This window comes from Scleropages formosus, chromosome 8, assembly GCF_900964775.1.
Source record: "Scleropages formosus chromosome 8, fSclFor1.1, whole genome shotgun sequence".
NCBI classification, from domain to species: Eukaryota; Metazoa; Chordata; class Actinopteri; order Osteoglossiformes; family Osteoglossidae; genus Scleropages; species Scleropages formosus.
Window position 1 is genome coordinate 12,727,054 of NC_041813.1, and position 16,361 is coordinate 12,743,414.

The following is a 16,361-nucleotide window of genomic DNA, read 5'->3' on the forward strand; positions in this document are numbered from 1 at the left end:
GCTACTGCCTTTAGATCCAAAGGTTTTGTGTGATTCCCACCTCTGGCTGTAGTGCCTTTGAGCAAGGTACTTACCCTAAATTGCTTCAGCAAAAGTAACTCAGCTGTATAAATGGGTAAGTAAGTGTATAATCTTATCAGTGTAAGTCCATCCATCTTCTTCCGCTATCTGGGGCCGGGTCGCGGGGGCAGCAGTCCGAGCAGAGTCCTCCAGACTTCCCTCTCCCCGCACACCTCCTCCAGTTCCTCTGGGGAAACCCCAAGGCGTTCCCAGGCCAGCCGGGAGACATAGTCTCTCCAACGTGTCCTGGGTCTGCCCCGAGGCCTTCTCCCAGTGGGACAAGCCCGGAACACCTCACCAGGGAGGCGTCCAGGAGGCATCCGGAACAGATGCCCGAGCCACCTCAACTGGCTCCTCTCGATGCGGAGGAGCAGCGGCTCTACTCCGAGCTCCTCCCGGGTGACTGAGCTCCTCACCCTATCCCTAAGGGTGCGCCCAGCCACTCTGCGGAGGAAACTCATTTCTGCTGCTTGTATCCGTGATCTCATTCTTTCGCTCATGATCCAGAGTTCATGACCATAGGTGAGGGTAGGAATGTAGATCGACCGGTAAATTGAGAGCTTCGCCTTACGACTCAGCTCCCTCTTCACCACAACAGACCAGTACAATGACCGCATTACTGCGGACGCCGCACCGATCCGTCTGTCAACCTGCCGCTCCATTTTTCCCTCACTCGTGAACAAGACCCCGAGATACTTAAACTCCTCCACTTGAGGGAGCAACTCCCCCCTAACCCGGAGGGGGCAATCCACCTTTTTTCGACTGAGAACCATGGCCTCGAATTTGGAGGTGCTGATTCTCATCCCCGCCGCTTTGCACTCGGCTCCAAACCTCCCCAGTGCACGCTGCAAGTCTTGACTTGATGAAGCCAACAGGACCACATCGTCCGCAAAAAGCAGAGACGAGATCTCGCGGCCACCAAAACAGACACCCTCCGTTCCCTGGCTGCGCCTAGAAATTCTGTCCATAAAGCTAATGAACAGAATCGGTGACAAAGGGCAGCTCTGGCGGAGTCCAACGTGCACCGGGAACAGGTCTGACTTACTGCCGGCAATGCGAACCAAGCTCCTGCTCCGGTCATACAGGGAACGAACAGCCCGTAGCAGCGAGCCCCGAACCCCATAATCCCGAAGTACCTTCCACAGGATTTCACGAGGGACACGGTCGAATGCCTTCTCCAGGTCCACAAAACACATATGAACTGGTTGGGCAAACTCCCACAAACCCTCCAGCACCCTAGTGAGGGTATAGAGCTGGTCCAGTGTTCCACGGCCAGGGCGAAAACCGCATTGCTCCTCCTGAATCCGAGGTTCGACTATCGGTTGGATTCTCCTTTCCAGTACCCTGGCATAGACTTTCCCAGGGAGGCTAAGGAGTGTGATCCCCCTGTAGTTGGAACACAATCTCCGGTCCCCCTTCTTAAAAAGAGGGACCACCACCCCGGTCTGCCAGTCCAGAGGCACCGTTCCCGAACTCCACGCGATGCTGCAGAGGCGTGACAGCCCCACAATATCCAGAGACTTGAGAAACTCGGGGCGGATCTCATCCACCCCCGAAGCCTTGCCACCGAGGAGTTTTTTGACTACCTCAGCAACTTCAGCCAGGGTAATGGACGAGTCCCCTTCCAAGTCCCCAGCCTCAGCTTCCTCTACGGAAGGCGTGTCGGAGGGATTGAGGAGATCCTCAAAGTACTCCTTCCACCGCCCGAGGACATCCTCAGCTGAGGTCAGCAGTGCACCACTTCCACTGTAAACAGTGTTTGTGGAACACCGCTTCCCCCCCTCTGAGTCGCCGGACGGTTTGCCAGAATCTCTTTGAGGCCGACTGAAAGTCTTCCTCCATGGCCTCACCGAACTCCTCCCAAGCCCGAGTTTTTGCCGCGGCGACTGCCAGAGCCGCGCTTCGTTTGGCCCACCGGTACCTGTCAGCTGCTTCAGGAGTCCCATGAGCCAGCCAGGCCCGATAGAACTCCTTCTTCAGCTTGACGGCATCCCTTACCTCCGGTGTCCACCACTGTGTTCGGGGATTGCCGCTGCGACAGGCGCCGGAGACCTTATGGGCGCAGCTCCGAACCGCCGCCCCGACAATGGAGGCGTGGAACATAGTCCATTCAGACTCAATGTCCCCCACCTCCGTCGGGACCTGGTTGAAGCTCTGTCGGAGGTGGGAGTTGAAGACCTCTCTGACAGGGGCCTCCGCCAAACGTTCCCAACAGACCCTCACTATGCGTTTGGGCCTGCCAGGTCTATCCAGCTTTTTCCCCCGCCATCAAATCCAACTCACCACCAGGTAGTGATCAGTTGACAGCTCAGCCCCTCTCTTCACCCGAGTGTCCAAGACATATGGCCGAAGGTCAGAAGAAACGACTACAAAGTCGATCATCGACCTCCGACCTAGGGTGTCCTGGTGCCAAGTGCACTGGTTGACACCCTTATGCATGAACATGGTGTTCGTTATGGATAAACCGTGACTAGCACAGAAATCCAATAACAACTCACCACTCGGGTTCAGATCAGGGAGGTCGTTCCTCCCAATCACACCCCTCCAGGTGTCACTGTCGCTACCCACGTGGGCGTTAAAGTCCCCCAGTAGAACGACAGAGTCCCCAGTGGGAGTGCTTTCCAGCACGCCCTCCAGGGACTCCAAGAAGGCCGGGTACTCTACACTGCCGCTAGGCGCATAAGCACAAACGACAGTGAGAGACCGTTCCCTGACCCGAAGGCGCAGGGAGATGACCTTCTCATTCACCGGGGTAGACTCCAACACATGGCAGCTAAACTGGGGGGATATTAATAAGCCCACACCTGCCCGCCGCCTCTCACCCTGGGCAACGCCAGAATAGTGGAGAGTCCACCCTTGGTCGAGAAGAGTGGTTCCAGAACCCTAGCTGTGAGTGGAAGTGAGCCCGACTCTATCTAGACGGTATCTCTCAACTTCCCACACCAGCTCAGGCTCCTTCCCCGCCAGTGAGGTGACATTCCAAGTCCCAAAAACCAGAGTTGGCGCCCGAGGTTTGGGTCGGCCGGGCACTCGACCCCGACCACCGCCCAAATCACAATGCACCGGCCCCTTATGGTCTCTCCGGCAGGTGGTGAGCCCACTGAAGAGCGGCTCCACGTCATGGCTTCGGGCTGAGCCTGGCCAGGCCCCGTGGGCATAGACCTGGCCACCAGGCGTTCGCATGCGAGCCCCCCCCCCCCAGGCCTGACTCCAGGGTGGGGCCCCGGTGACCCCATATCGGGCGGGGTAAACGGAAGCCTTGCTTTTATTTTCTTCATAAGGGGTTTTTGAACCGCACTTTGTCTCGTCTGTCATCCAGGACCTGTTTGCCATGGGAGACCCTACCACGGGCATATAGCCCCAGGCAACATAGCTCCTGGACTCATTCAGGCACTCAAACTCCTCCACCACGGTAAGGTGGCGGCGGTTCACGGAGGGGGATCATTGTAAGTCACTTTGAAAAAAAGTGTCAGATAAGTGTAAGCATGCATGTAATTCTCGTTTGGCTGATATTTTATGATTTTATACCACCCAAAAATTATATTGCTTTCATGATGTATCGCTAAAGTTGAGAAAAGCCTTGTCCCTTTCTGCTATTGCAAATGGGATACCACATTTTTTAAGAGCAAGGTGTTATGCTGATATGGTGCATCTTTTCATTTGACTGTGCATATAATACCGTATATATGTGGATATAATATAATCATTTTAGTTTTCTAAAAGCATTACATAGTGTTTTTCTACATAAACGTATGTTGCTCCACACTAGCTTCTGCATTGACCAGCATTGTTTTCTTACCGACATGCTAATAGTCCAGATACAATTTAGCACACACACACACACACACACACACACACACACACACACACACACACACACACACACACACACACACACACACACACACACACACACACACACACACACCACAGAGTTTCTGAACCGCTTGTCCCTCACAGGGAACCGGAGCCTACCCAGCAACACACAGGGCGTAGAGCCAGAGAGGGAGGGTACACACCCAGGACAGGACGCCAGTCCGCCACAGGGCACCCCAAGCGGGACTCGAACCGCAGGCCCACCAGAGAGGAGGACCCGGTCCAACCCACTGTGCCACCACGCCCCCCCGATTTAGTGTAGTCCATAATAATTGAACAATAACAAATACCAACACAAATACCCATAAAACAAAAACAGGTGTCTAGGTTGCATTGGTGTTTCATTTGGAAGTGTGTGTAACATTTTAATCGCATTTGTTTGGTCATTTGTTTTGGTCGCTATTGTTGAAGTAGTTTCGGTTTTGATTAGGAATCTCAGCTGATAGGCATTAGCCCGGTTTAAATAACGGCTGGTGATCCGTAGCGGCAGAGGTGGCGGCAGCTTCCTGGTGTGAAAACTCGGGGTGCAAAGACAAAGGAGTCTACCTGTGGGAGTCCACCAAGGAAGACCACCGGTACCGTGTCCCACAAGGGATCATCCGTTCAACATGTCGCCAATCAAAGTGTTCTACGGCAACCGAGCTGTGCGACGTTACCACTGCCAGAGACCTGGGTGCCCTCGCCTTTACAGTAACCTGGTTTACCCTCATCTGTCAAACCCTTCATCCTGCTTCAATTTCTCCATGGGACTCTGGAAATGCCAGTCTGCTGTAAGAAAGGCTGACTTCATACCAGCCTAGGCATTCCCTCTCTCACTAGACCTCCTGGCCCCAACTGAAACCTGGATCACCCCAGACAACTCAGCCACTCTTGCAGCACTCTCCACTAACTAACTATTCCTTCTCTCATACCTCGCAGAGGTGGAGGCACAGGACTGCTCATCTCTCGCTGGTGGGAATACTCTATTCTTCCTCTTCACCTGCATGATCTGTCCTCCTTTGAATAGCATGCTGTCTCTATCACTGCCCCAATCACTCTTGTTGTGGTTGTTCTTTATCACTCTCCTGGCACTCTTGGCTACTTCTTGGATGATCTTGACATCTTGTTGAGCTCTCTGCCAGGGGACAACGCTCCGTTGATTCTCCTGGGTGACTTCAACCTGCATGTCGACGACATTCATTCAAGTGGCCTTCTGTTGCTTCTACAGTCCTTCAATCTTTCCCTGTCCCAATCCCCTGTTATTCACAAAGCAGGAAATTGTCTTGACTTTGTATTTTCCAACAACTGTGGCTGTCCCGTCCTCTCTGTCACTCCGCTGCATGTCTCTGACCACTTCTTCACTTCCCTTCAGCCCTGCTCACCACTAATTCCTCGCCTCTTTTTGTACCCGTTGTCACCTTCGCCACAATTTAAAATCTCTCTCTCACTTTCCTGCTTTGCCTCTGCTATGCTGTCCACTCTCTCTACTGCTGCACAGTTCTCAGATCTATCTACAGATGATGCCACTAACATTTTCCTCTCTGCCCTATCTTCCACCCTTGACTCTCTCTGTCCACTGTCTTCTAGACCAGCACGCCCCACTGCCACCCCATGGCTGACTTTAGTGTTATGAGCTAATAGGACCAAACTGTGGGCTGCAGAGCGAAAATGATGTAAATCCAAGACTGGATGCCTACCAGTCACGCTTAGCTGCTTTTCACTCTGTTGTCTCTTCAGCTAAAACCTCCTTTTACCACAACAAAATATAGTCTGCATCTAAAAAACCACACAGACTCTTTGCCACCTTCTCATCCCTTCTGTGTCCTCCACCGCCTCCTCTTACCTCTTCTCTCATTGCTGATGACTTTGCTTTGTTTTTCAGAGACAAAGTCAAAGCAATCACTGACAAGTTCTCAGCATCAACCTGCCTGGTTCGTGCTGGACTTCCATGCAAAGCTATCCTCTCCAAATTCAAGCCGCTCGCCGAATCTGAAATCTCTGACCTCCTGATATCGCGCAGAGCCACCACCTGCTCGCTTGATTTGATCCCATTGTCACTCCTACAGAACATTTCCCCGCAACTCTCCACCTCCTCAACTCATCACTCTCCTCTGGCTGTTTCCCAGCTGCTTTCAAAACTGCTCTCATTTCACCTCTGTTAGAAAAAACCCTCCTTGGATCCCAATCTAGTCCAAAACTGCAGATCGGTCTCCCTCCTCTCCTTCCTATCTAAAACTCTGGAGCGGGCAGCTTGTGATCAACTAGCTGATTTCTTCACCCGGAATCATCTCCTCAATGATTATCAGTCTGTTTTCAAAGTTGCTCATTCTACTGAGACAGCCCTTTTGGTGGTGTCTGATACTCTCCAAGCCGCTAGAACCACCTCCCTCCTCATCCTCCTCGATCTGTCTGCAGCATGTGACACAGTCAACCACCGGATTCTACTCTCCTCTTTTAGTCAGCTTAGGATCAAAGGAGCAACACTAAGATGGTTTGAGTCCTACTTATCTGACAGATTCTATCAAGTCGTCTGGCGGAGCTCTCGTTCTTCTCCTCTGCCTCTCTCAACCGATGTCCTGCAGAGCTCAGTACTGGGTCCACTTCTCTTCTCAGTCTATACCTACTCCCTCGCTCTGGTCATAGCCTCCCATGGATTCAAATACCACTGCTATGCTGATAATACCCAACTCTTCTTCGCCTTTTCACCTGGTGCATCAGACATCTCCGCATGCATTGCTGCCTGCCTGTCGGACATCTCTTCATGGATGTCTAATCACCACCTCCAACTCAGCCTCTCCAAACCAGAGATTCTTCTCCCAGCTAGCCTGTCCTCCTGTCACAATCTATCGATCAAACTGAACAACTCACTCATTTTGCCTACCTCCTCGGCTAAGAGTCTGGGAGTAACAATTGACACGTCTGTCTTTTTCTTAGCACCTCGAGACAACAACCCGGTTCTGCAGATACATCCTGCATAGGATCCATCCCTATCTCACAATTGACTCTGCCCAACTACTTGCCCAGGCCATGGTGACTTCCCATCTGGACTACTGCAGCTCTCTCCTGTGTGGCCTTCCTGCTACTGCCATCAAACCTCTGCAGCTGATACAGAATGCTGCTGCATAAACTGTGTTTGATTTGCCAAAGCGTTCCCATGTGTCTCTTCTACTCATTTCTCCGCATTAGCTTCCTAGAACTGCCTGGGTCAAATTCAACATCTTGGTTATTGTCTACAAATGCATCAATAGAACTGTTCCCAGCTATTTACAGAACTTGATCAACCACTACACCCCAGTCAGACCCCTTCGCTCGTCTACTTCTGCTCACTTGGTGGTCCCGTGCACAAAAGGTAAAACACGGAGGTTCTCGGTTCTACCTTCATTGTGGTGGAATGACCTTCCCCTCTCACTCAGAACTGCTGAAACTCTGTCCACATTTACGAAGGGTCTGAAAACTCACCTCTTCCAGACTCACTTCACCCATGCTCTCTTAAGCTAATGTAATGTCTGAATGTTCATGCTCCCTAACTTTATGATAATGCTCAAGTAAACCTTTACATAGCCGCTACTCCTGTATTGTATGTAAATGTTTAAGGTACACAAAAAAAAAATTTTAGAAAGGTGATCAGGAATTGTCTATTCTGAGTTTTATGCACCTACTTGAGCGATGAACATCAGTGCATCAAGTGGAAGGTGACAGACTAGATTTACTTAAAAGTCACATGTCTGTAGCCATGTCTTTTTCTCTTAATGTAATGCACAAATTGTATTTTTGCTAAGGTGTACAGTACGTTGCTTTGGAGAAAAAGTGTATGCTAAATGAATAAATGTAAATGTCAGCATAAATTCATAATGTATGACGATGACCTCCTTTTCTTTTGTTTACGTACATTCTTCATGTCATGATTGATGCTAAATGTTTTTTTCTTTTTCGATTTACCACGTGTTGCGTGTGGATTCTCTCTGAAGGCTGTACTATTAACCCAGACTCCTCTATCTGTGCAATTTCTGTTAATGTATTTAGTTTCCTCCTGCAGTCCAAGAAGTGTTTCAGGTTGATTGCTGAGTCTAAACTGCCCTTTGTGTGTATGATTGCCTTACAATAGGCTTGCATCCCATCTAGGGTGTACCTTTCCTAGGGTGTATCCCTGCAAGTCTACATTAGACAAGTGGTTACTGATGATGGATGGATGGATGGATCTAGCCTATCTTTGGCTGTTTACCATACTGGTTTCTTCTCCTGTTATTTGTTCAGTATAATTCTGTTTCACCCATCTGCTTTTGTTCCTCCTCCATACCAGGATCTCTCTGATAATTTCTTAACATTCTTCTGTGTAAATTTCTTCATCTCCTTCTCTGTTCTCTTATTCTTATGACTGTCTCTTATTCTGTTTCTCTTTTTCCATCAATCTCTCTCTCTTCCTCTCTTTCCTCCTCATGTGTGAAACCTGGTTTGTGAGCCTCTCTCTCCTCCCTGCTCTTCACTCAGACACTAAACTCAGTGACGCCCCACCTAGACGTTGAGGAATGCAGCATCGCCCTGCTGCCCCGTAACCGTGAGAAGAACCGCAGCATGGACGTGTTGCCACCTGATCGTGCCCTCGCCTTTCTGGTCACCACTGATGGAGAGAGCAACAATTATATCAATGCCACGCTAACCGACAGCTTCCACCACCCTGCCACCTTTGTTGTCACACCCCACCCCCTACCCAGCACCACTGCCGACTTCTGGAGGCTCATCTTTGACTATGGCTGCACCTCTGTGGTCATGCTGAACCAGCTGAACCAGTCCAACTCAGCATGGGTGAGCTGGGTCATGATCACCTCTACAGCAGTGTGTGTGTGTGTGTGTGTGTGTGTGTGTGTGTGTGTGTGTGTGTGTGTGTGTGTGGGTGGGTCTATAAAAGCATTGGGAATTAGAATATTACTTATTCTAATTCCTAAGGCCCGCAACCCCTTCTCAGACATCAAACCTTGTGTGTTTTTTGATGTTAGAAGTTAGGTTATCTTTGATTGCCTTCTGGTCCACATTGTGTCCTGTGGGGCCCTTTCTACTGCCTGATGGATAAAATTCAGTTCTTACTTTTCTTGGCATTGCATGTGATACCTGTTTGACAGTATCACCACACAAATATCCACACTTCTTCCTTACACCTTTTGTTGTTCTTCAGTCATTATTTTGTTTTTTTCCTTCTTTAGCAATCATCACTGCTTATGTGGTGTCTCGTATTGTCTGTGAGCAACTTTCGCTCACACTACTCGGTCTGCTCTCCTCACTTGTTTTTTTTTCCTCCTGCCGGTTGCTTTCAGTCCTTTTGTTTGTCTCATTTATTCTGTCAATTTCAACCCCTTTCCCAAAAAACATGAAATTCAGATACTTTTTATGTGCATGTACAGACGTGCACACAGACCTACAGAGAGACTTCTATGTATTTAAATGAAAGAATAAAATGACTAATGCATACATTGTCCCCTCTGACTTCTTCATCCTCTTCCTTTCCTTTTTCCCTCCTTGTCTCTGTCAAACCAGCTCATGTCATGCTGTGCTGGATTAGCAATTCATTCAAACTCTGCCCCCTTGCTCCTCTGCGTATTAATATTTATCTCTTCCCTTGTCCTGTGTCACCATGTTAATAACCCTGCATCTCCAAAATATGCCTGTTGGACAGCATTTTAGTCCTTTGTTCCCCCCATCTGTCTTGTCCCGTTAATGCCTCTGTCCTTCTCTTTCCATTTCTTTGTGTGACACCTCCCTCCCTCTTTTGTTTTACTCTTTTTCCAGTTTTCATTCCTTTAGCTCTAGTTTTTGTGTGCGCTTTACATCTTTGGGTAGACTGTGGAATAATTTGAACATGACTGACTGTGGTGTATAGGGGTGGCTGGATCATTTTTGCCAACCTGTGGATATGATCAGCATAATTCTGAGTTATTTCCAGTCCTTTGAAGCACTGAGCTGTATGGCAGAAAACCTTGATTTGATTCCCACCAGTGAAGCTTTTTCTGGATACTTATGGATAATGTAAGCATAAGGCAGCAGGTTACATAGCTCTTAGAACTACCACCTTTTTGCCTGAAGTTGCTGAGTTCAATCCCACCTACTGCTCTAGGACTCTTGAGCAAGGTATCTGACCAGAATTACTCTGGTAAAAATTACTTACACACACGCACTGTCACATGGAACACAGGGAGCTGGGAAGGCTGAACCCAAGTGCAGTGTTGTTTGTCCAGAGATGAGGCAAGTTTCCAGTGTCGGGGACAGGCGACGGGTCGGTCGATCAGCGGTCAGGGCGACGATCCATGGACGAGGTCGGGGGACGTAGCAAAGAGTCAAAAACCAGAGGACATGAACGAAGAGTTAGCGCTGCTTGTGTACGAAATGTCACGGGAAAGGGCAGTTGTCCCTAACGAGATTCCGCAGGGGTATGGGAGTTGAAGAGGGTCTTTATACGGTGAGTTAGTGCAGAGTCGGGTGCTTGTGCTGTGGGCGTGGACGTGACACACACACATACTTTCTTAACCACTTGTCCCATACAGGGTCAGGGGGAGCCAGAGCCTAACCCAGCAACTCAGGGCATAAGGCTGGAGGGCAAGGGGACACACCCAGACAGGACACCAGTACATCACAAGGCACCCCAAGCAGGACTTGAACCCCAGACACTGGAGAGCAGGACCCCATCCAACCCACTGTGCCACCGTGCCCAGCTGCGTAAGATAAGATAAAATAGAACTTTATTCATGCCGAAGGCAATTCTTGTGCCAGAGCTTGCTCAAACAGATTAACCATAACAAATATAAAAGTTAAAAAAAAGTACACAAAAAAAAGTAAGAAAGCTAAGTGGAAAGTAGAAAGTGACACAGCACATGATATTACACCTTATATTACATTTTTATATTAAAATTTAAAACAATTGCACATAAATTAAATGGTTATATTGCTAGTAATGTTGAAAGTAATGATATTACACATAAAATTATACTCAGTGTCCCTACAGAAGGGGAAAGAGTTATACAATACAAATTGATAGCCACTGGTATAAAAAGACCTCCTATGGCGTTCTGTGGTACACCTTGGTGGTCTTAATCTTCGGCTGAAGCTGCTCCGCTGTGCTTCCAACATGGCATGTGGGGGATGAGAGGCATTCATGATACTGAATAGTTTCCTCAGCATCTTCCTCTCTAACACCTTCACTAAAGACTCCAATTCCACCCCCAGGACAGAGCCAGCTTTCATGATGAGCTTATTGAGCCTAGTGGCATCAGCTGCCTTCATCCTGCTGCCCCAGCACACTACAGCATAGAAGAAAACACTGTCCACCACTGAGTTATAGAACATCTGCAGCATGGTTCTGCAGACATCGAAAGATCAAAGTCTCCTGAGAAAGTACAAGCAGCTTAAACCCCCATGTACAAAACCTCAGTGTTTTTAGTCCAGTCCATCTATGTGAACACCCAGATACCTGTAGTCCTCAACATTGTCCACCTAACGGGATTCGGACAGGTCTTTCGCTTCCTAAAATCTACCACCAACTCCTTGCTCTTTGTTATGTTGAGTTGCAGGTGATTTAATTCACACCACTCCACAAAACTGTCCACCACACTCCTATACTCAGTCTCCTGTCCCCTACTAATAAAAACAACAATGGCAGAGTCATCAGAAAACTTCTGCAGATGACAGGACTGTGAGTAGTATCTAAAATCTGATGTATAGAGTGTGAACAGAAAGGGAGACAAGACCGTCCCGAGGTACCCCTGCGTTGCTCACTATTGTATTTGACACATAGCTCCGCAGCCGCACATATTGTGGCCGACCTGTGAGATAGCTGGTAATCCAGGCCACTAGTGGAGCATCCACCTGCATGTCCAGCAGCTTAGTCCTGAGCAGGGCAGGTCGTATGGTGTTAAAAGCACTTGAGAAGTCAAAAAACATGACTCTCACATAACTGCCTGCCTCATCCAGGTGAGTGTAAGCCCTGTCCAGCAGAAAAAGAATGGCATCTTCCACTCCAATGCAAGGCTGGTAAGCAAACTGCAAAGGGTCAAGTGACGGCTCCACTAGTGAACGGAGATCCTTCAGGACTAGCCTCTCTAGTGACTTTATAGCATATGAAGTCAAGGCCACAGTCCTGTAGTCACTGAAAGTAGATGATTTTCTTGGGGACAGGGACCAGGCATGATGTCTTCCGCAGAACAGGGACAGTCATCAGCCTAAGGCTCAGGCTAAAGATGTACTGAAAAACCCCACACAACTGACTAGCACATCCTCTGAGCACTCTGGGACTTAGACTATCAGGCTCTGCAACCTTGCCTGGGCGTAGTCTGCTGAACTCTCTTTTGACATCTTCCTTGGTTATGGTAACGACTGGCCCCGGAGAGTTGTTAAAAAGCCTTGATGAGAGAGGGAAGCCAGGCTGCGGTGCGCAGACATAAGCCAGCAGAGTCATTGAGGAGAGATGATGGGGTGAAGGTACAGAAGGAGGGGAGTCAGGGACAGGGTGTTGTTAGGAGTAGTGAGAGGAAGTCGGGGGGGGGGGGGGGGAACTATGGAGAAGCTGGGTGGAGGATGAGCAGAAGCCTGTTAAACCTGTTAAAGTACAGGTTTAACTCATTGGCATCATCAGTCTCCATTCCTCCCCTGATTGTTCTTCCCATGGCTGGTAATTGCACTCATGCCACTCCACACCTCCTTGCTGTTCTTCCGCTAAAGTTTCCTCCTGTAACCCTCCTTCTCCTCATTGATCTTTTCTCTCAGCTCTATCCATGCTTTCCTCATCTCCTTGTAAATGGGTAAAGCTGTATCCGTGCTTTCCTCATGTCCTCCTTGTAAATGGGTAAAGCAACTTAATACTGTTATGTCAATTTTGGGAAAGTGTCAGCTAAATGTAAGCTGGCATTTACCACATAAATCATTGCCTATCACATCATGTGTCTTTCTGTCCCCCTTTCTCAGCCGTGTGTCCAGTACTGGCCTGAGACCGGCATACAGCAGTATGGGCCAATGCAGGTGGAGTTTTTGTCCAGGTCCACAGATGAAGATGTCATCACACGCCTTTTCAGGGTCAAGAATGTCACACGGGTAGGTTGCTCTTGCCATCTGCTATAGGTACCATTTTTCACATGTTTATTGATAATGGCCATATGTTAATTAAATTAACTAAAATATCGTCATCTTTTGCTGTCTAGTATGTAAATATTTAATTTCTCTACTTTTGTGCTTTAAGTCTCCAAGGCAAGCATAAGCTTCACCTGAGTGTAGAATTTAAGGCTTTACAGTGTATGCGGCCCTCACCACCTCCAGCATAAATTCAGGGAATCAGGTTTTTTTTTTTCTCTGGCTGATTTCTCTACCGCCTCCAGATAATTTAACTTCTAAAATATCTTGAGGACTCTGACATAAATGTTTTCAGATAGCGTGGATATGGCAAACACATTAGCATATTGGTAACAAAGTTTTTTCCCCCATAACTTTATGTTTTCCCTATTTTATTACCATGGACCCTAGCAGATATAGGGGCTCCAAATGTCACAATTTTGCTATGTGATTTGCTTTCCTGCACCTTTCAAGCACACACCAATGTCAGACTTCCACTTCTGTGAGAGTGTATGCATGAATGTGTGCCAGCATCTGTTTTTCATGATAGAATTAGTGTGCCATTGTATGCCTCCACATGTCTGCGTGTTTATGTGTACATCTTGATTGCTGTTGTGTATTGGTCTCTGTTGTTCATAAGTGTGTGTGATAATGTTTTTCTACCAGATATGTGCCATACCTGTGAGAGTGTGTGTGTATGTGTATTTGTATCTTGTTTCCAGATCAGTGTCACATGGTTGCAGTAGCTCTGAGTGTGTGAATGTATGCCATGTTAGACAGTGCGTAACTCACATACTGGAGTGGTTTGGCACCCCCACTGAACACACTGTCCCCTTTCCATGTGGCCTAACTAATGCCTCATCTTGTCATGCAGTTTTTTCAGCCAGCCCTTATCCCTCCAGCCCCCCCACTCCTGCTGTCATGCTAGCAGGATTTGCTTCCTGATAAATCACTTTGAGTGCCCTTCCAAAAACAGCTGCCAGCAACAGTGTACTGGAGGTCATTGCATTAATCTGTGTTAAATCACCCTAACGAATAAATATATAGGACAGTGAAGTTAAGGTGCTTTGGTGATTCATGGCGAGAGGCAGGGGCAAGGCCTGTGGAGGTGATTTCTTCCGTGAGGTTGCACCGAATCCAAGTGGGGCAGCTGGAACATGCCCACCCATCGGGACAATGCCAGCAGCACTACGTGGAGTAGAGCCACTGCAGGGATGTGGGAACCATGGGAGACCTCTTTAATTTCCCGAGTGCAAGCATTAAGCTCTGTCTGCACCTGCTGAGTTGAGCTGAGTGTGAATGCTAATACAAACTGCACTGGTTGTGTGTGTGTCCCCATGAGGATGGGCTGTGTCTGTGTGCGTTACCACTCAAAAGCGTGAGTACACTTCAGCTGGAACTAATCTTTGTATGTGAGGTATTTAACTGACAAGTTTGATCAGGAAATTAGCCAAAAATGTCTTCCTGGCTCTTCTGCAGCATTTCCCAGAAATGTGCAGTACTACTTGCTAAAGACTGAATTGATGTGGACAGAAAATGCTCCATGAAGCAATACTCATTGTTTCTCTTTAATAAACATGTCTGTAAAGGGGCTGTGATAATTGCTCTGATAGCTCCGACCACCTCCTTCTCTTCCAGCTGCAGGAAGGCCAACTGCTATTGCGACAGTTCCAGTTCCTGCGCTGGTCGGCCTACCGGGATGTGCCTGACTCTAAGAAGGCCTTTCTGGCCCTTTTGGTGCATGTGCACAAGTGGCAGCAGGAGAGCGGGGAGGGCCGCACTGTCGTGCACTGCCTGTGAGTTGTCTTGCTCTGACACACACATATAAATGCATGGTGAGTCACCTTCACTGGACTGACACACAGACACGCAATGTCTGTGCATCACACACGTGTACTGTTACACCCATGGATGTCTAAGTCCCCTCTGTGACACATCTCAGGGCCATGCACATGCAGGCAGAGCTCAATGATGGCATGCAGTGAACTGACCACAGTGCTTCTAAAGTTAATTACCGAACCCAGAAAAGAATCCCCAGAACTTCACACCTTGAGTGTACAAAGGAGCTCTAATAATAGTGTCATTACAGCCACCTGGAAATGTTTTTAGCGTGGGCAGGAATTAGGAAATTCTTTTGAATGTTTCCTCTAAGTTGTGTGCTTATGCGCGCACACAATTCATTAACAGTGCATGTGTTAATGCACAAAAAGCATCTGCCTTCCAGTCATCAAAAACTGTTCTAATAAACAGTCAGTGTAAACTGCCTAGTGGCTGCTTGCTTCTATTGGGCCCTAATATGACATTACAGTGTTTGTCTTACTGTTCTCACTGATTTAGTTTCTTTTATTTTTTTTTAAATTTTTTTAACTTCATTGTCATGGTGCTCATATTTCAGCTATGGCTAAAAATCTTGCACAAAAAATAGTTTATTGGACATCCAGCCCCTAAGAAATTAGAGGGACCCTTAGTTTTGCTGGTGCTGAAATATATGACAAAGTCAGTACTGAAACATGGTTGCGGTACACAGCATTGGTTGCTATATAGCAAATGCTAGAGTCCAAACCATCTGGCTGGAGGCCATTGTGACATATGAAGTATAGTATTTCATGTGGGGCAGGTGAGGATGGAAAATGGAACACAGTGGTTATTTGCTGTGCCATTATATTCATGCCACATTGAGGTATGAAAGAAAACCAAATACAATGTCTACTATCATGTATGAATGCTAAAAATAACAGCAGTCTACATTTTTTCATATATACACTTAATTTGTTAGATAAGTTCTCATTTTTTACATGTGCTGTGTACACAAATCTATGTAAACAGAAGTAATTTGTGTTACATGTTACAATTTTTCTTCTGCTGCAGTATTATTTACATCAGCCTTAAACTAAAATATGCAAGGATTGTCCTGGTTGAAACAATTTTCAAATATGAAAGGGATTAATGTTTCAGCCCTCGGCTTCCTGTAAGCACTGCCTCTCATTTCCTTCATAAGCTTGGGAATAGCTGGTAGCGCTAAAGGGCCCTACAGTGTTACTCCTGTCGTCTCAGACTGTTGGACTCCAAGTAGGTGATATTGGTGCCATGGTATGAGAAATGGCACCTCTGATGTCAATTCCCAGTTAACTGCTCTAGACCCTGCTGCTTTGCCACTGTTTTTGTAGGCTCATATTCATGTGGAGGGTTCTGCTTTCCCTGAACCGCTCATGTCAGGGTTGTCACTCTGTGTTTGTGAAAACAACTACAAGTGACTTCTTACAGATTAAATAAATCCCATTGTAATAAAGAAGATGCTTCTTCTAATACTAAACTCTAGGGATGCAAGGGCAGTACATTCAATTGATCTTAATGTTCCA

The 16,361-nt window shown here is 47.6% G+C and overlaps 1 protein-coding gene across 4 annotated transcripts in view; it reads left to right on the top strand.

The window, feature by feature from the left end:
* Nucleotides 1-16,361, top strand: part of ptprub (protein tyrosine phosphatase receptor type Ub) — a 257,482-nt gene that overhangs the window by 236,499 nt on the left and 4,622 nt on the right. For all 4 annotated transcript variants that reach the window (XM_018766225.2, XM_018766226.2, XM_018766227.2 and 1 more), the window contains 3 exons: nucleotides 8,404-8,718; nucleotides 12,862-12,987; nucleotides 14,641-14,798. In XM_018766225.2, coding sequence (XP_018621741.1) covers nucleotides 8,404-8,718; nucleotides 12,862-12,987; nucleotides 14,641-14,798 — 599 coding nt within the window. The remainder of the gene's footprint in view (nucleotides 1-8,403; nucleotides 8,719-12,861; nucleotides 12,988-14,640; nucleotides 14,799-16,361) is intronic.